The sequence below is a fragment of the Callithrix jacchus genome, chromosome 18, assembly GCF_049354715.1.
Source record: "Callithrix jacchus isolate 240 chromosome 18, calJac240_pri, whole genome shotgun sequence".
In the NCBI taxonomy this organism is placed as follows: Eukaryota; Metazoa; Chordata; class Mammalia; order Primates; family Cebidae; genus Callithrix; species Callithrix jacchus.
In genome coordinates this window covers 13,838,347-13,858,118 of record NC_133519.1, presented here as the reverse complement: position 1 = coordinate 13,858,118, position 19,772 = coordinate 13,838,347, and the positions used below count along the sequence as shown (strand labels likewise).

The 19,772-nt window shown below is 50.7% G+C and overlaps 1 protein-coding gene and 1 long non-coding RNA gene across 2 annotated transcripts; one reads left to right on the top strand and one right to left on the bottom strand.

Annotated features, from left to right (window-relative positions):
* Window positions 1-1,674: 1,674 nt before the first annotated feature.
* LOC118149234 (uncharacterized) lies at window positions 1,675-7,669 on the top strand. The gene is made up of 3 exons (XR_008477833.2): window positions 1,675-1,825; window positions 3,377-3,555; window positions 4,013-7,669. It is a non-coding gene; the product is annotated as an uncharacterized LOC118149234 (long non-coding RNA).
* Window positions 7,670-9,891: 2,222 nt separating this feature from the next.
* On the bottom strand, window positions 9,892-13,005 carry LOC100387330 (protein S100-A7). Its single transcript, XM_008984425.5, has 3 exons — window positions 12,664-13,005; window positions 11,038-11,194; window positions 9,892-10,119 (listed from the first exon to the last, which is right to left on the bottom strand). The coding sequence occupies exons 2-3, from the start codon at window positions 11,176-11,178 to the stop codon at window positions 9,955-9,957; spliced, it is 306 nt and encodes a 101-aa protein (XP_008982673.1). The 5' UTR covers window positions 11,179-11,194; window positions 12,664-13,005; the 3' UTR covers window positions 9,892-9,954.
* Between the last annotated feature and the right edge of the window lie 6,767 nt (window positions 13,006-19,772).

The following is a 19,772-nucleotide window of genomic DNA, read 5'->3' as shown; positions in this document are numbered from 1 at the left end:
GGTCACACTATTAACAGAGCATCAGTAAACCCAGGCACAGTCTGGGGATAGGACGCTACTGTAATAGTCTCCAATTATTATACATGAAGCAGTTGAGGGACCGTATGCACCCAAGCATTCCACGGGAGCAAAGCAGATTTTTATCACACCGGAAGTGTGTTTCCTGCCTAAAGTCTCTGGGATTCCTGAGTCTGACAGGTATAAGGCACCAGGACCCTTGACAAGCCTCAGACTCAGGATAAGTGGGAAAGAGGACATGTGTGTCTCGTGATTAAGCTGGAATTGATTGTGTATCAACAGAAACGGGTTACAACCCATCATTACATGGGCTGGAACCACCAAGCTCTCGGTTAACAACCCAATGCACTAACCCACCTGCCACAGAAACCCTTACTGCTGATTCAACTGGGCGCTACAGGCCGGACTCACTCCCCAGACTCCCCGCAGCCCTTCCACTCTCAGGTGCTGGCGGCAGAACAACTGTGCAAGGCCTCGGAAAACCCGAGAGATTAGAGCGCTGAGTGGCGCTGGTCGTGTAGGACACCCGCAGGTTGGGAGATCCTGGAGCTAGAAGGACAGCCGAATGGCCTTCGCCCGCCCTGCCCCTCACCTGCTTCAGAAACCCCCCAGCTTGGGGGCCCAAGGGGAGCTGAACGCCCGGCGGGCTCCCGGGATGGCTCTTCCCGTTCTTTGCGCCGCCTTCACCCAGTGAGGGAGCCCGTGCCCATCCTGCCCAGGCGCTTTCGGGCGGCTGCGGAGCTTTCGCGGCCGACTCGGATCCTGTGTCTGGCACCGGGGCTCTGCCAGGCAGGGATGGGGTGAGGGTCGCTCGTGGGTCCCATGGGGAGCAGGGGCTGTCACTCCGCAGGGCGCATGACTAGGGCTTGAACGAATCCGTCATCGCCTTCGGCTTTTAGTCATTTGAAGAGCCGGGAAAAAAGAAATCAAACTCATTTCCATGGGGAAGTTTCGTTTTGTTTTTTTGTCTTGTTTTTGAGACAGGGTCTCACTTGGTCACCCAGGCTGGAGTGCAGTGGTGCAAACACGGCCCACTGCAGCCTTGATCTCCCCGGCTGAGCTATTTTCTTGTCTGAGCCCCACAAGGAGCTGGGACAACAGGGGGAGCCACACGCCAGGCTAAATTTTGTCTTTTTTTGTAGAGACAGGATTTCGCCACGTTGCACAGGTTGGTCGCGAAAGGGAAGGGAGTTCTTTCTAAAAAGCATTTATTCCGATTGATTTCTCGGCGTCCCGTGGGGCGGGCAAGGGGCGAGGCTTCCAGTGGCCTCGATTGCCTCTCTGCGGAGCTGAGGGCTCAGTTGGGCTGTTTTTGGGTGCGTGCCTGGGTCGGGAGGCCGGGAGCGGGGCAAGGGGTGGGTCCCGCAGGGAACTGCAGGGGGAGAGCATGGAAGTCGGCAGAGGCCTGGACCCGGGAGATGAAACTTCCCAGTAGCTTTTGTCAGCGGCGAGGACTGTACAAGGGAGAGATGAGAAGTGTTCTTTTATTGCAGCAGTGGGGAAGGGAGGAAAAACGGAGACACCAAGAAAAAATGAAATCTACGCGGACCTTTAGGTCTCCAAAGCGGAGGCAGCCCTGCATTCAGCTGAAAGAACGAGGCCAGCTGCTTCCGCGCCTTTGGCTCGGTTCTTCGTTCCCTTTCGCCTCTAACCTCTGCCTAGACTGTGCCCTTTACCTGCGACTGGAGACTTAACAACGTTTCTGCGGCTTGGAGACTCTGTGCGGTGCGGAGACTAGAAGGAACGCCTACCGTGCACACCGAGGTCATCTTGAAAGGCTGGATTTTGCAAGTGCAACACCCGAAAGGTGAGGAGCTCCCTCTCAGTCGGCCTTATTGGAATCTTTTACTGTAGACATGATGCGGCTGTACCCGTTATTCTGGCTCAGATATTTCAAACAATGGCCTCCAGGTCACTCCAGAAGGGACAGTTGCTGATGAAGCCCCTGTGCTTTCTGAGGAAAACCACTTTTATTAGAGATGTCTTGCTGATCTTCCCAGGACTCCCAGGGCACCCAGGGAGACAGCTGAGCTTTTAATCTCATTTTACAGCTGAGAAAAAAGGGTTATTGGCAGGTGGCTTGCACAAAGTCACAGAGCTAGGGAGGGGCAGACCCGGGGCCATGTCACGGAACTCTCACTCCAACGAGCACGCGTGTTGCATGACCTCAGAGCCACACCAGGTCCCCAGACACACCAAGACAGCCCATTCCCCACAGAAACCTCAGGGGCAGGGACAATTCGTGCCAACTCACTGGGCTTACCATTGGCTTACTATGTAATGCAATTGATTCCCCACTGGGAGAGGGGAGCCTGGATTACTCAGTGGGCACCCACCCAGTACCCTGGTGCTCCTCGAAGCTGCTTCTCATGCCTTCCTTGAATAGGGCCTGCTTGTGGAGCCCTTCATATTGCCTGTGCACTGCTCCTCATGCTCCCAGGGTCTGTCAGGAGTACCAATGGCCTTGCTGACATCAGGGCTCCCTCGCCCTGCTGCTCTCTCGATTGCCCCTCAACACATGCATGCAGACACACACACACACACACACGAACATCTGCATCTGCAGAAACACACACACGGGCACTGCACACATCTGCACCTGTGCCTTCCCACTGCATCTGCCACATGACTTCCCATCCACCCTCCTCCAGCCAGGCCCTCTTTCTGCAGAGTTTTCAAATGACTTTATTCCAAGATACCTTCTTTTTTTTTTTGAGATGGAGTCTCACTCTGTTGCTTAGGCTGGAGTGCAATGGCGCGATCTCGGCTCACTGCAACCTCCGCCTCCTGGGTTCAAGCAATTCTCCTGCCACAGCCTCCTGAGTAGCTGGGATTACAGGTGCATGCCACCACGCCCGGCCTGGCTCATTTTTGTATTTTAGTAGAAATGAGGTTTTACCATGGCCAGGATGGTCTCGATCTCCTAACCTCATAATCTGCCTGCCTCAGCCTCCCAAAGTGCTGGGATTACAGGCATGAGCCACCGCACCCAGTGTGTTATTCAAAGATATTTTCTACAGACAAAATTATCTGCAGGAGTCAGAGATGTCAAACTGAAAAAGCAGAGGAGCCTGGGGAAGGGCGACGGGGAGGCCACGGCTCTGAATCACCTCCGAAGCCCTCCGGTTAAAAGCATGGATTCCGGACACCTGTGCCGTACAGCTTATTATCTCCGTGTGTCAGTGTCCTCATCAGTAAAAGGGGTGACAAAGACAGTAGATTCTTCCTAGGTTGTTGTGAAGACCGAAGGACCCGGGAGGGGAATCAGCAAGTGGTATTTGCTAAATGTGCTTAGTATTATTATTTTATGTTCAAGAAAGTAGCATAACGAGGTATTACTTTTACTACCTTTCCCCAGGGCAGGTGCGAGAGGGAGTACCTGGAAGATGGTTTCATCCCGAGCAGAAAGGGCAGAACCCCCTTGCCTGTCTCAGGAATGCTGGGTTTTCTACCATCACCAGAGGGTCCCAGAATGACACTGCGTGTGCAGAAGACAGATCTAAGGATGAGCCAGCCTCGTGAGTGCGACCTACCCAGGTGTGGCTCCCCTCAGTTAGTACAGACACCTGAGGCCTTGCCTGAGGCATGAGCACAGATGCTTGCACACCGGTGGGGTTGGTTCCAGCCTGACCTCTGCAGGGAGTCTGTCTAAGACAGTGGTTTGCGAAGTGTGTCGTGAGGGCCCTCTTGGAAGAACATGTGATGAGACAGAGCAACTGGGGCTCAGGCAGCAGCCCAGGAGTCAGGAGCACTGAATGCTGGTCTGGGTGGCCATGGGTGAGGCCTTTACCGCCTTCTGTAGAGTTGTCTCATCTACTGAAGGATGAAAAGAACTCACTGCACAGAATTCTTTTACGATTCACAAGAGACAATGGGGACAATGGTAATATGTAAATATAAGGAGATGGCAGTTTTGTTTTTGTTGGGTTTTTTGTAAGCAACAGTGATTTTCTTTTATTTCTAAATTTAATTTTATTTTCTTTTTAAATTCCAGGATACATGTGTAGGACATGCAGGTTTGTTATACAGGTAAACACGTGCTGTGGTGGTTTGCTGTACCTATCAACCCTTCACCTAGGTATTAAGCCCCACGTGCATTAACTGTGTATCCTGATGCTCTTCCTCCCCGGCCCCAGGGACAGGTCCCAGTGTGTGTTGTTCCCCGCCCCGTGTCCACGTGTTCAGCTCCCGCTTATAAGTGAGAACACGCGCGGTGTTTGGGTATCTGTTCCTGTGTTAGTTTGCCGATGATAATGGCTTCTGGAGATGGCAGTTCTGGGAGATTTAGGGGTGACAGGGTTAACTGGAGCCAGGTCAGGTGGGGCAGCAAAATAAAACTAGCTAGAGAGAACCGGACAAGGAGGTGGCAGGTGCATAGAAACGAGAATCAGGCAACTTGCTGCTAACAAACCATGTGACCGAGAGCAGGCACACCCCAGGGCTCTCTTTCTTCATCCATAAAATCATATGAAATCCTGCCTCATGAGGGAGTGCTCCTGTATCAGCCACGCGCCCCCCACCACCATAATATTGCACTCCCCTTGATCCCTACCCTCGGGGGCCCTTCTGAGACATACTCTCCTGGTTCTTCCTGTGTCCTCTAAGGCAGGGTTGGCCATAGGAGACGCTGATACTGAATTACGTACCCTGGCTTAAATGAGGGTGACAGGGTCCTACTGCAGCAGAGGCAGGCGACAGCACTTAACTGTTAGAAGCAAGGTGGTGTCACAACATACCGGACAGCAAGATTAGGCTGGCCCCGGGGAAGTGTGCCCCATGGGGATCTCTGGAGGTGGCTAAAGAGCATGGTGCTTCTAGAAACAAGGTACATGGGCATCTGTGTCTATGGGGGGAATTCAGCCTTGCCCACAGAGAGGTCTGGCCTCTGCCCTGGGCTTCTGGAGGTCATCTTGGAGCCCTGGGAATGTCGTGCCTGAGAAGAGTGTCTTTGTTTTCCTGGAGATTAGAACCACTCCAGAAAGCCTAACAATGTGATTGATGGTGGAGGCTTCGAGTCACGTGTTACCAGCTCAACTTCTGGAGGGCTGGAGACTGAGGTCAGTCACACGGACAGTGCACCAAACGGTCCTCATAAAAACTCTGCTCACCAAAACTCAGATAGGCTTCCCTGGTTGGCAAAGTCACAGGCCGTTGCCAGGAGCAGCGCTGCCCTGACTGCAGGAGAAGAGGATGACTGGACACTCCTGCTTGGAGCTCTCCTGGGCTCTGCCCCATGTGTCTGTTTCTATATCCTCTGTCTGTAATCAGCCACAACCACGAGTATAACCACTTTCAGTGAGTGCTGCTGGAACATTATCAAAGCGCAGGGTACTGCTAGAGACCCCTGAACTTGGAATTGGTGTCAACAGTGAGGGCTGTTTTGTGGACTGTTCTTCCTCTAACTCTAAAACAGCCAACAGGGTACAGCTTGATATGATCGATAAAAAGAAACCAAGAATGGATGAGCAGAAGGCTGAGATCAGCCACCAGATAGAAAAGTTCTATCCCCTGTCCACTCTCTGCACCTGAGCCAGTTCTCAGACCCCGAACCCATCAATGGAAAGAGAAGCTGGGTCCCCATAAAGACAGACCTTGTCATACCACAGCACGTGCATCTAATAGCAGTTTCCTCAGCCATTTCCTCTGCTTGATGGTTTAGGCTCCTTTTGTGAGGGCCAAAATTGCCCCCAAAAAGGCATAACTTCACAGGAAGGGTAATTGATTCTGATTACCATGTAGGACTGCTTTTACATAATGGGGTAGGGAGAATACTTCTGGACTCAAGTAGTCCCCTGGGTATCAATTATTATTCCGACACACAGTTTTAACTGTAAATGGGTGAGTACAGCAACCGAGACCTGATAAGGGCCTAGGAACCAGGAGCACGCATCCCTCAGGGATGACAGTCTGTGTCACTCCACCAGGCTACCTAGACTAGCGGAGGTGCCAGCCACAGGGAGGGAAATCTATAATAAATGGCAAAGTGTGGGGAGGATGTGCATCAGTTGTGACCTTAAAAACAACTGTAGCAGTAAGGCCTATAATGGCCCCCAACTCTACTCTTGTAAAATTATCCAGAAATCAAAACCATCTAGAATTGGAGAAGCAATCGCTGGATGACATGAATTTGATGTGAGAACCATATGGATCTGAGTGGGCACAAGGTGTGGACCGCAGTAGATGCTGTAATGCCCGCCCACATTCCTGATGCTGTGATGCTCCGCCCACATTCCTATTATCTGATCCTTGTGGCTGTCACCAGCTTCTGTTCGTGGTGGCCACTCTAACAGGGCATGACGGTACCCTTCACCTAAGAGCAGCCCCTGCTCCAGAGGAGCCTCCAGGCCCGGAAATACCTAAAAGGCTCTGCCTCTCCCTGGCGTGGCCTGTAGCCAGCGACAAATGGTGCAGGGGTGGCGGGGCATGGTGGCTCATGCCTGTAATCCCAGCACTATGGGAGGCCGAGGCGGGGGAGGGGGGCGGATCACAAGGTCAGGAGTTCAAGACCGGCCTGGCCAAGATGGTGAAACCCGGTCTCTACTAAAAATACAAAAATTAGCTGGATGTGGTAGCAGGCACCTATAATCCCGGCTGCTTGGGAGGCTGAGACAGAGAACTGCTTGAACCTGGGAGGCGGAGGCTGCAGTGAGCTGAGATCTCTGTGGAATTCTGACTTGCAGTCAGAGCTGTTCCTGGTACAGTTGACTCCAATCAGAAACCCAGGCGAAACTGTGGCCCTGAGCGCAGAGAATTGGTTTTCTGTTTCCCAAACTTCCACACGGTGGCACCACTGAGCACCCACTTCGTCCTCGTGGTTAAGGGAGACGGTTCCACGTGGCTGGGCAGTACTTGCGGTTCCTGCCCTTCTGTAGGCTGCGTGTCCCGCGTCGCGTCGGCAGCAATCTTGCAGCTTTTTGAAAAAGAAACCTTCACCAAAGGCTTCTGAAAGCCAGAGGCCTTTTCTTATTTCATTTGCGTTCTCTCTCTCCAAGGCCTACGAGAGAGCACTGCACAAAATCGTATATTGGGGATGAAATTGTTAATGGAGTTGGTAGAAACAGGAACAAATTTAAACAATTACCTTTTAGTCATGGGGAATTAAGTGAATCTTCATTCATATACACATGGAATCTCTGTGATGACTCGAAATGGACATTTGGTCTTTGTCCCTGTTACTGACACTGAGCTCTGAAACCCCTGAAATTTCCTGAATGATAGGGATGAGGGAGCTCCTTGCTATTCATAACAAGCTCCTCCAGCCACACTGAGTTTGTGCTAATGAGGTGACTCTTGGTGGACCCCTAGATAGCTGCAGGATGGGGCTGGTTGCCAGAGGAACCAACCATGTGATTAGAGGACTGAGCTTTCAGCCCCACGCTGGGCCTCCAGAAAATGGCTGCAGCTGCGGGAGGGCTTCAATGACCAGTGGCCAATTATTTGATCAGCCATGCCCAAATAACGTGACTGCCACAGAAACCACAAACGAAGGGCTCAGAGCGCTGTCAGGCTGGTGAGCGTGGGGTGCAGGGAGGGTGGGCACCTGGAGTGGGCCTGGGAGCTCCCTGCTGCCCCCATACATGGCCCTGTGTGTCTCTTCCACGTAGCTTTCCTGAGTTGTAGTATTTGTAATAAACCAGTAATCATGAGTAAAGTGACTTACTGACTCCTTTGAACTCCTGTAGCAGATTATCTAACCTCAGGAGGGGGTTTGTGGGGACCTCCAGTTTGTAGCCAGCCAGTCAGAGTATGGGAGGGCAGGTGCTGAGACTGGCATTGGAAGTGGGCGCAGCGTTGTGGGGCTGAGCCTTCACCTTGTGGGGTCTGTGCTAACTCTGGGTAGTTAGGGTCAGAACTGAGTTGTAGGATACCCTGTCTCTACTGAAAATACAAAAATTAGCTGGGCGTGGTGGCGCATGTCTGTAATCCCAGTTACTAGGGAGGCTGAGGCAAGAGAATGGCTTGAATCCTGGAGGTAAACGCTGCAGTCAGCCAGAATCCCTCCACTGCTCTCTAGCCTGGGTGGCAGAGTGACACTTGGTCTGAAAAAATAAAAGTTATTGGAATCTTTTGATATCAGAAATTCTTGGGACTGTTTGGAATTCCAGAATCTCACATCAGCTGTCATGTGAGTGTGGGCATAGAGTTGTCAATTATTCTTTCTCTTTAATACCCACATGATGTACAGTAGCTACAAATCCCTCTAAATCAAACAAATTCTTGCTCTAGTATGTGTTAGAACAAAGGTGGAATTCTGATCAATCCGACACTGGCACCTGCGCCCTTAGGCCTTGCTCTAAAATGGCCTCCTTCCAAAACAGAGTGACGCATTGCCTCCACCCTGTTCATTGAAACTCTTTTGAAGGAATACTGGATGAAGTGAAATCCACTTGCTCTCTGGTGACTGGAGCTCTGGGCTGTGGTTGTGGAGATGGCCTGGCTGTCTCTCCTCTTTATATCCAGCTGCTCCTGTTGTATAAGCTGCCCTGGTGAGTTTGGAATGACACAGTTCTCTTGACAATCTGCCACAGCACATCAGCAATATCTCAGGATTTTGGATCTTAGCTAGGAATTGTATGGCAGACATGTGGTCCCTGCCCTGTGATCACTTCTCTGGGATGACATGGACATGTAAACAGAATATCCTAATAGATGTGGTGAGTCCTGCGTTGGCATCAGCATGGAGAGTGTGAAATATTCTCAGGCACATTAGACAAGACTTCCTAGAGAAGGCAATTTCTAATCCTAGACAAGAAGATGAAGAAGTATTTGTCACACACTCCATCCTAATCTTCATGTGCCATTGTAAACTGGAGGGAATACTATAAGGTGAAATAGGAACTGGACAAATAAAGGGGGGCAGGCCTACATCAGGGTGGTCTGGACTGTAGCCACAGACTTGAAAGTCCAGCAAGCCCAGCACGGGAGACTCTTCTTTTGGGAGATCAGCATGTGGGTCCTGAGGCAAGCTATGCAGTCATTTGCATTATTCGTTTTGGCCTCGTTCCAGATTGTGGGGTCCAGATTGTGGGGTCCAGATTGTGGGGTCCTCTCCTAAGCTGCACAGCCTGCCTCCAGATTTGGAATCGTGGAGCAAAACACTGTTACCTCAGATCTCCTGGTTTCCCAGCATGCACCAGTACTGGATCCCTGCTCATAACTGTGCTTACATCATTTTTTATTATCAAATGCATTTGTGCAAATTCTGGTCAATACTACCTCACGTAAAGAGCAGGCATTTAACCGAACATCATTGAGGACAGCTTAGGAGCAGGGCGACTCCCTCTCACTTCCACAGGGTCACCCACATAGGCACACACACACAAGCACACAGCAAAGGGACAAGGACACAGCCCCAAGAGCCCAGGCCACAGGACAAGGGAGCCTATCCTCAGGGCACTGCTGAGCCTCCCATTCACAGCCACAGTAGCCCTGAGCCTGCTACCCTCCAGGAGTCCCTGTGTGAGTGGTTTCTGTTTCCCCAGGCTCTGGAGAACAGCTGGGGTAGGAGCCGGTGGGCAGGAGCACACTGAGAGATGCCAGCTCCTTCTCCCTGCAGTATCTGAATGCATCTGAATGACCCTGGTCCTTGCCTTGACGAGGAGGAGCATTGCTGTGACCTGGCGGAGGCTTTCCTCCGACTTCCACCTGGAACCTGCCGTGGTGGCTGCATCTAGGGAGAGGGGCAGAGGTGGACACCAGGACCTGTGTGAGAGGCAGCTCAGCTCTGCTGAAAGCCACAGGAGGGACATTGCTGGAGGGACATGACTCCTGGGTGACCCACTGGGTGGGAGTGGGGGAATTCTCCAGCAAACTTGACCTGGAATTGGTAGTTTTGACAACGTCATCACCAAAGAGAAGGAAATCAGGCAAGTGTCTCGTGGTGGGACACACTTTATTGTTTCTGGGGGTCTCTGGAGGCCCCTGGGTGGGGCTGGATCACTGGCTTCCCCCGGAACAGGGCTCTGCTCCGTGGCTCTGCTTGTGGTAGTCAATGGCTATGTCTCCCAGAAGGGACAGATACTCAGAAAACTCAATCTTCTTATCCCCATTCTTGTCCTTTTTCTCAAAGGCATTGGCCAGGTAATTTTTGCCCTTTTTGTCCTGTGGAGAGAAAAACATACAAACAAGAAAAATTCAATCACAGACAAGATTTGGGGCTGGGAGAGGAGACGAGAAGGCAGAGACAGAGACAAGTGCCTAGATCGGCACAGGCGTGGTGGTGGGGCTGATAGCACAGGGCGGGTGGCTAAGGTTGGGGTGAGGATGTGAGTGTTATGCCTGGAGCACCCTAGGGAGACTTTTTGACACAAACCTCAGGGTGGGAGGCAGGTCCTGTCCCGACGCTCTCTGTTAAGTGATCTTGGCAAGGGGAGTCTCCTGCCCTAGCCTCACTCTCACCTGTCCCCAGACGTTAAGGGCACTGCCTAACTTAGGTCTACCCCAGGCGCTCAAAATAGGCCCTCACACTTTGTGCTCTTTCTCTGACCCCCTCTCGTTTCTTCTCTTTTTCCATCCAAACTCATCTTTCCGGGTTCCCTGTTCTTGGTCATCTAGACCCTTAGGTACCTAGTAGCCCACAGTATTTTTCAGATTTGCTCATGAGTTTTGTTTATTGCAAAGAGGGGTATTGATTTCAACTAGCAATGGAACTTCTAGTGCTTTCCTGTCAATGTCAGGGATGTTGACGTGGGGCCTTCGGGAAGCAGGACCTGAGCATGTGAGTTTCAGTCTCACAGAGAGAGGGTCAGTGAGTGCTGGGAGGGGACTGTGCACTGCCCACAGGCTGCACTTTGCTGACTGTCTAATAACATCTTTATATCTGTCTAACCCTTTACCATTGTCATACTTGTTCGCCTATCATCCTTAGATTCCCATCTGACCCAAGCAAGAAAGCCCTATTGGCAAATGAGAGATTTTTGAATCAGAGGATGAGGGTGACCTGTCCAAGGTCAGGCAGCAAAATGTATCCTCAGCCATCCCAGGGCCCAGCCAACATTGAGAAGCTAGACCCCGACTCACACAGGCACTGAGGAAGTTGGGGAAGTTCTCCTTCATCATCGTCAGCAGGCTGGGCTTGTCAATCTTGTCGTCACGTCCGGTGTATTTGTGAAACATGTTGATCATGCCCACTATGGACCTCTCAGCTTCAGTGCTGCTCATCTTTGCTTTCAAAAGGCTTCGGAAAACAGAGACAATCATTTCGTTCCCTTCATTAGAGTTAAGTTCTCTATGTGAAGGCATTGAAAGGACGGCTGAGGAGTGAGTAAATCAGGGCTAAGATGGAGCAGAAGAAACTTGATTTTTTTAATGTGATGAGGTAATTTGCTCAAACATGGGAGGGTGGAGCCAAGTCTGAGACCTGCCCCATCCTGGCCGGGGCCAAGAGGAGATGTAGCTGGAAGTCCAGCTGTGGGCAGTGCTTTGGAGAGCGAGAAGCAGAAAGAGACGGGGCCAACAACACGTGGAAGAACTGAACCCTGAGCTGGGACCCTCAGCCACAGCCGGCACATGGCAGACCCACTCCTCAAACAGCACCAACTCCATCTCCTTCAGCTTCACAGTCGGGGCGAGAGGCACGGGGCAGGACAAAGGCCTTTGATCTGGGCTCTGACCCTCCTGGGCTGCTTCAGGAACAAGACATCATGGGCTCCACCTTGACTCAAGTGCGGGCCCTGCCTGACACGGTGTGTGCAGGCTCCAGGTGCACATGTGAGCGTGGACGTGAGTGTGAGCCGGAAACACGGCCCTGTCCTGAGCACAGGGGCCCCTCGTGCATTCCCTTGGGCATGAGAAACAGGCATGGGCTCTGTTACACAGAATAGAAATAACTCCCTGGTTCTTAAGCTGCTGAATGGGATGGGAGTGAGGTGGGGTCCCTTCATGTCTACTCTTGGGAATTATCTGCACCCTCTGAATCTCCAAGGCTTGGCTCTTTAAATAAAACGTTCTGACTTTCCAAAGCAGATAGTCTGGGCTCGCCTGCACCCCAAGCCTGAAAAATAGGACAGTGCAGCTGTAGCTTCCCACACTTTCCAAGGAACCAGAAAATGACCTTAGCTAACGAGTGTGGCATCTGACAATAAACCCCCATCACCTCCCAACACAGGAGAAAGCTCCTTGCCGGCAATTTACTAAAAGGAGCCACCCAAAGCTTTTTGAATCTGAGGCCAGGGCAAGGGGCCAAGCCCAGTTCCCAGAGGATAATTGAGGCTTTGCAGGTCCCAGGTCTGGGGATTTGAAGAGCACCCAAACTATTCACGAGGGACCTTTATCCCTCCACCCTCTGTGGGGGCAGAGCTACAGAGGGGATTCAGAACCCCAGACCCCAATAAGAGGATGAATCCAGGGAGGAAGAAGACAGGGAGGAAAGGGAGGGTGCTGTGCTCAGGTCCCACTGGGGACATTTCCACAGAAGCTGTCTCAGGAGACCCCATAGGAGCAATGGGCAGGGCTGGTCCAGCTTCCTGGTTCTACAGAGGAGCACTCTCGGGCTCCAGTGAAGGTCACACATCCCGGCTGGCGGCAGAGCTGGCCTAGACCCTGGACCCTGAGTCTTCGTCCACAGCCCTGCCCTGTCCTGCAGGCGGCACAGCAGGCCAAACACTGGGCGCTGCTAGAAAAGGCAAAGGGGTAGGTGAGACTTACCAGAGCTGGGACGTGTCACCAGGGGAAGGATGAGTGAGATGTGTGCGTTTGGATGAAGAGCAGTCCCTTTATAAGGCTCAGCCGGGCTCTTCCCAGGGGCTGGAAGGCCCGGGGCCACCTCTGTCATCTGTTTCTTGCCCCACATCAGGTGGGTGGGACACACCCAGCAGGCTGTGCTCAGGATTTCTGGCCAGAGTCCCAGGTCACCAGGTCCCACACCACCCAGAGACCTCAGTGGGGTCTTCTCCGGCTCAACCTTGGTTTGGGTTAAGGCGGCCGGTGCATGTGTAGTAACGGGACGGCAAGTAGAGGAAAGAGCACTGGGACTCTGGACCCAAAGAGGACAGAGTTTCAGACTCCAGAGCAGGTGGTCTGTCTGCTCCGCCTCCTGGTCCTTCCGCACAATTGCCGCCACAGCCTGTTCTCGACCCTCCACTTACTGCGCGTTTTCACATCCAGACATCGGGAGCCCTGCTGTGCCTGCATCCTGCTCAGTCCTCTTAGTCCTGTGAGGCAGGCGCTGCAATCTCTACTTTTGGAAAGAAGTTGAGATGTTTCCAAGTTTGCTCAGCTATAAACCCAGCACATCACCACAGGAGCGCAGAAAAGCCCGAATCCCATCCTCACTCTTATCCCCTCTACTCTGTCTTGGGTCGCGTCAGGGTCTGACTGGTGCAAACTCAAAGTCCGGGGAAGGAGGCAGGGTCACCTCACTGCCAATCATTGGTCAGCCCCTCACAGAAGCCCTGGATCCAGGTGCAGGGACTGCGGTCAGGGGTCTCCCTCTCTAGGTTGAGTGGTGGAGTGACCCCCATGGAATAAGCCTGGAGGCAGGGAGTGGGAAAAGTTCTTTCCTGCCCCAAGGCGGTAACTTCCCAGAAAGTCTTCAATGTTTTTCTTCCTTTATGCAAAACAGCCTGCGTAGGAGTTGGGAGTTGTGCCCTTGGCCGTAATGTGCCCTAACCTGCTGTGGAAACGCTGACCCAGGTAGGGGCTACAAGGCTGGGAAGGCGCGGGAGTCCCTGGGGCATGGTGAGGAAAGGGAGATGATGAATCACTGAAATGGACTCTTTTTCTGCTACCCCTTCCAGTGTTCCTTGTAGGCTGCAATAGAGTTCTGGGTTCATTTAGTGCCAGCCCCTTAAGCACTCTGGGGCTCCATAGAGCTGATGTGATATCTTCCTAGGTGGGGCCTATTTTCTCCACTCATCATATCCCTTCAACTTCCTTCTCCATCAGTCCTCATGTAACCAGGGGCACCTGTTTCTCCCTCTCCCACTTCTCCATAAAATGGTGATATTATTTTAGTGGCAAAAGATACACACACACACACACACAGAATAATCAACCATAAAAAGGAATGAACTTTGCAGCAACATGGATGGAACTGGAAGCCATGATCTTAAGTGAAATTACTCAGAAACACAAAGTCTAATACTACAGCCCTCACTTATAAGTGGGAGCTGCATCGTACGTACAGATGGAGGTAGAGGGGAGAATCACAGCCACTGGAGACTGTGAAGGGCGGGCAGTCAGGAGGTGGGTGAAGGATGAGACATTTTTAGTGGTATAATGCACGCTATTTAGGATGGGCTACATTAAAAGCTCAGACTTCACCACTGTGAAATCTATTTATGTACATTTGTATATGGGTTTTTGTAAAGACATAAGTTTTCAATTCCTTTGAGTAAATCCTGAGGAGTGTGGTTTCTGGATCCTATGGTAAGAGTACGTTTAGCTTTTTAAGAAAGCACCAAACTGTCTTCCTATTCTGTGTTCCTGCTGGTAATGAATGGGAGTTCCTGTTGCTCCACATCCCTCTTCAGCGTTTTGCGTTGTCAGTGTTCCACATTTTGGCCATTCTCATAAGTGTGTACTGGCATCTCATTGTTGTTTTAATTTGCATTTCCTTGAGGACATATGATGTGGAGCATCTTCTGATATGCTGATTTGCCACCTGCCGTATCCTCTCTGATGAGAGGTCTGTTAAGTTCTTTGGCCCATTTTCTCATTGGTTGATTTGTGTCTTGTTGTGAAGTTTAAAGAGTCCTTTGTACGTTTTGGATGACACTCCTTTGTCTGACATGTCTTTGTAAGCATTTTCTCCCAGTCTGTGGCTTGTCTTTTCATCCTCTTGATGATATTTTTCACAAAGCAGAAATGTTTAATTTTAAAGAAGTGCAGCCTATGAATTCTTTCTTTCATGGACTCTGCCTTGGTGTTGCATCTAAAAAGTCATCACCAAAACCAAGATGATCAAGTTTCCTCTTACGCTACCATCGAGGAGTTTTGTAACACTGTGTTTTGCATTTAGGTCTGTGATTCATTCTGGGTTATGTATCATCACCACATAGGAAAAAGAGGAACAGAAGAATAGTGATACAAAAGGAATCAGGGACAACAATATTAATACAAGACAAGAAAGAATTCTAAGAAAAGGAATTAAATGGAAAAGAAGAATAGTTCTTATTGATTAGTGTCCAAGTCCCCAAGAGGCAATAGTCTTATACTTTTTTTTGTTTTCTTTCTTTGTTTCTTTTTTCTTTTTTTGACACAGAGTTTTGCTCTTGTTGCCCAGGCTAGAGTGCAATGGCATCATCTCGGCTCACTGCAACCTCCTCCTCATGAGTTCAAGCTATTCTCCCTCAGCCTCTCAAATAGCTGGGATTACAGGCACATGCCACCTTTTTTTGGTATTTTTAGTAGAGATGGGGTTTCACCATGTTGGCCAGGCTGGTCTTGATCTCCTGATCTCAGGTGATACACCTACCTCGGCCTCCCAAAGTGCTGGGATTACAGGTGTGAACCACTGCACTGGGAATAGTCTTACCCTTATACACACAATAACATAATTTTGAATTATATAAAGCAAACATTGAAAGACATACATGGAAACTGACAAACTTATGATCACTTGTCAGGTTTTGGCAGAATCTGCCCAGGACTCAATAGGGTAGTCAGATAACAAAACACCAGGAAGGATTCAGAGCAGGGCGGGCAGATGCTGCCACAGCCCCAAAGCAGTCCCATACATAAGGGCACCGTGGGTGACGATGGCTGTGTCCAGTAAACCCTGATCTGCAGAAACGGTGGCTGGATTTGGCTTGAAGACCATAATTTGCTGATTCCTGATATAAAATATTTGAAGGACACACTTGAGTTTATTTAAACACACATGCATTGATGAATTTGTGCTCAACCATAGAGAATATACATACATTTCAAACGTATTTGAGACATCCAAAAAACTGATCATTTGTTCTTGCCAAAATCAAAATCTTGGCAAATTTGCTTTAACGGGGGTCTTATCTTTTGCACCTGCGGATCACGGTGACCCCCGTGAGCCCTTCCCCTGTGTCATGTCTGGAACAACCCCTCCATAAACCCACCCCACCTCATCACACATCCAGCCTCCCAGCCACTGCTGATCACCAGGGAGAGCTCACAACAGGCTGGCCATGAACAGGAATCTGGCTGGTTGATATGTTCATCTCCTCCATGTTTTGGGGGAGCTCCCCTCTCCCCAGTCTGAGGTAGAGGCAACTCACTCCTGGGTCTCTAGAAAATCTCAAGGTGCTGGGGAAGAGGACAGAAAGCCATTCGTTCTCTTTGCTGTATTTTATCCATTCATTTGTGTTTTGAGTGCTGACTGTGTTCCTGGTGAGCGGGTGGTGGGGGTGTCAGGGAGATGGAGTGGATGTGGACGGTGCCTTGAGCCATGCTCCGGCCCCAGGAGACAGCTCCACTAAGCCACTGTGTGGTGACAGAGTGGGGTGGACAGAGCCCGGGAGCCCCCAGCTCCCCAGGCAGTTCGGTGGCCACTTTCTCTGTGAAGCCTTCTCCAGGCAGAGCCACCATCCCCACGTCCCTGCATGTCTTGGTGACAGCCCTGGCCGCACATGTGCCATGTTTGTTTCTACCCGCCCTTGGCCATGTGCCACCAGCCTCCAGTGCAGAGAACTCCGTAAACGTTGGCTGAACTAGCAAGTGAGGCAGGTGTCTTCAGAAAGGTTCAGATCAAGTGTGTGGGAATTCGGAAGAGGAGAAATCACTTTTCAGGTGGGGGAACCAGGGGAAGCTTTGTCAGGGCGTCCTTTCAATAGGACGTGGAGCACTGCCAGGAGCAGAGGGGAGGTCAGAGAGAGCCACAGGAATGTTCCGAGACAGCCAGCTCTTCTGTTTGGGGCCCTTCTGGGAGGCGTTGGCTGGCTGCACCCCTGGACTCAAGCGGCAGTTGGGGGAGGGGGACAGAGAGACAGAGAGAGAGAGTTCCACAGCATTCACAAGAGGTTATTAGGACTCAGTTCTGCTGTCAGTCATCCACACTGGAGGATGAGAACACCCAGCTGCAGCCTAGAGCCTGTGGTCCAAGGGAAGGCAAAGGTTAAAGAAAGATGCAGAGAGAACCGGAGGCTCTACAGCAACGCAGGTGTTATGTCCAGCACAAGACCTGAGGAGGTGGGGGACCAGCTTGATGCCAGAGCCCCCTGCCGCTTACAGGCTGGGGTAATTTCTAGGCCTGGGTGGGGGTCTGGGCAGGATGGCTTGCTGCCTGGGAGGATATTGATAAGCTGTTTATGTGATCAGGTGGTTTGGACCTTTTTATGGTGGGATGTGATAGGCTGTTTCTTGGACCTTTACCCAGCAGGTATGGCAAGGATTTTCCTGTGCCTTGCAGTCAGGAGGTTAGGGATGTTTCTCAGGGCCAGAGTCTCCATGGAATGTTTTGCCGTAACCAAGGTCTGTGAAATGGCAGGGGGCTTGTAAAATGATGAGGTTTGGGCTAACACCCACCATATCCCGTCTAGAATGGGTTTGCTAGAAGGATTTACTGTCAATTCCGTTATTTTGATAAAGGGGGTTGCTTTCTCAGAGGCCACATACACAGACAGTGCTGGGAAGTGACCCATGAGTACCCTGAGAAATTTACCTGTTCAGCCAGATTTCAAGTTGGCAATGATCATTCAGTCAGAAACTCAGGTGAAACTGGCCCTGAGCGCAGAGAATTGTTTTTCTGTTCCCCAAGCTTCCACACGGTGGCGCTACCGCGCACACATCTGGCCCTCGACTTGCGGGAGAGGGTTCCACGTGGCTGGGCCGTCCTTGCCGGTTCCCGCCCTTCTTTAGGCTGTGTGTCCCACGTCGGGCAGCAATCTTATAGCTTTTTGAAAAAGAGATCTTCACCAAAAGCTTCTGAAAGGCAGAGTCTTTTCTTATTTCATTTGCATTCTTCTCTCTCTCCAAGGCCTACCAGAGAGCACTGCACAAAATCGTATATTGGGGATGAAATTGTTAATGGAGTTGGTAGAAACAGGAACAAATTAAAACAATTACCTTTTAGTCATGGGGAATTAAGTGAATCCTGATTCATATACACATGGAATCCCTGTGATGACTCGAAATGGACATTTGGTCTTTGTCCCTGTTCCTGACACTGAGCTCTGAAACCCTTGGAATTTCCTGAATGATAGGGATGAGGGAGCTCCTTGCTATTCATAACAAGCTCCTCCAGCCACACTGAGTTTGTGCTAATGAGGTGACTCTTGGTGGACCCCTAGATAGCTGCAGGATGGGGCTGGTTACCAGAGGAACCAACCATGTGATTAGAGGACTGAGCTTTCAGCCCCACGCTGGGCCTCCAGAAAACGGCTGCAGCTGCGGGAGGGCTTCAATTCCCAGTGGCCAATTATTTGATCAGCCATGCCCAAATAACGCGACTGCCACAGAAACCCTAAACGACAGGGCCCAGAGCGCTGTCGGGTGGGTGAGCGTGGGGTGCGGGGAGGGTGGGCACCCGGAGTGGGCCTGGGAGCTCCATGCTGCCCCACTGCTCTCTTAGTCAGAAATTGAATATTATCCTTCTTGAGGTCTTTCCAATCCTTGAGGTGTCTAAAATCCTGCGTGTGGGCAGGAGCGTGGGTGGGAGTGCTTCAGGGCCAATTTCGGGTAACCTCCTTTCTCAATTTCACCAGAAAGTGCTACTCTGCTGCTGTAGTGGCTTCTGTATGTCACAGGGCATTGCTTTCAGTGACTGGTCTACACACCGGAAAGACACGAAGGCTGTGCTTGTCAAGATCACAGTCTTGCCCTGGCCACAGGTGGTGAGGTTGGGACATAGGAGATGCATGTTTGGCACCAAGTTGGTGGTTCTTTTCTAAGTACAGTACCTGAAGTTTTGGCTAGATGTCTGTCTCCACCTACAGACTATGAGTTGCTGGAAGGCAGAATGTTATTCAATTCATGTCTGTCCCCTTTCTCCCACAGCACCTAGCAGAGGCGCACCTAGCACCTAACCCATGGCAAAATTCTGATAAACATCAAGGAAGAGTTGACATTAAAATGTATAAATAAAATTTAATGTCTAACAATAATGGATTCATAAGACAAATTTTGATACATGCGAACAGATGATCGCTACGTACTCACAATCAGGCTAGCATTCATGAAGCATGTGAGCTGTCCACAGCATAACATTGAGTCAAACGTGCAGCTACAGCACAGCTGTGCACCCCTGGGTATTGGCATGGTGTAGGGGGACGTTTTGTCCCAGAGTGAACAAAAGCTAGGGTGAAGAAGAGTGCAGTCTGCCCCACCATTCCCAGCCATAGGTCAGAAATGAAGTTTCTTCCGAACAACAAGCTACTATCCAGCAATTGTCCAAGGGTGAACCATATGAATATACCAAGTCTGTTCATTACACGGCTCTGTTTGTTCCTTGGTTATAGATACTGCAGTGGTGGACATTTTCCTGATAATTTTTTTCTAACTTCTGCTTAATTAATTGTTTTGGGATAAATTGCCAGGGGAACGACGGCTGAACCAAAGAATTCAATACAGTGTTTTTGTGGCTCTAGCTTGGCAAGGCTGATAAATTCAAGCCATGTTTTTAGTTTAGAAACATTAAAGTGTGTTGATAAACCACTTGTTTGCTGGGGAAGGCATTATGTAAAGTCAATGAAGTCTCACCCAGCAAACTGGAAAAGGTGTTGGCTTCAGTATCTACCTATGATTTTCTCTCCAACCTTCGGGGATGGGTAGATGGAGATCTGGTTTAGTGGCCTATCGTTTGGTGCCCCCTTCTGGAAGACTCAGTCATCAGCCTGTGCAGG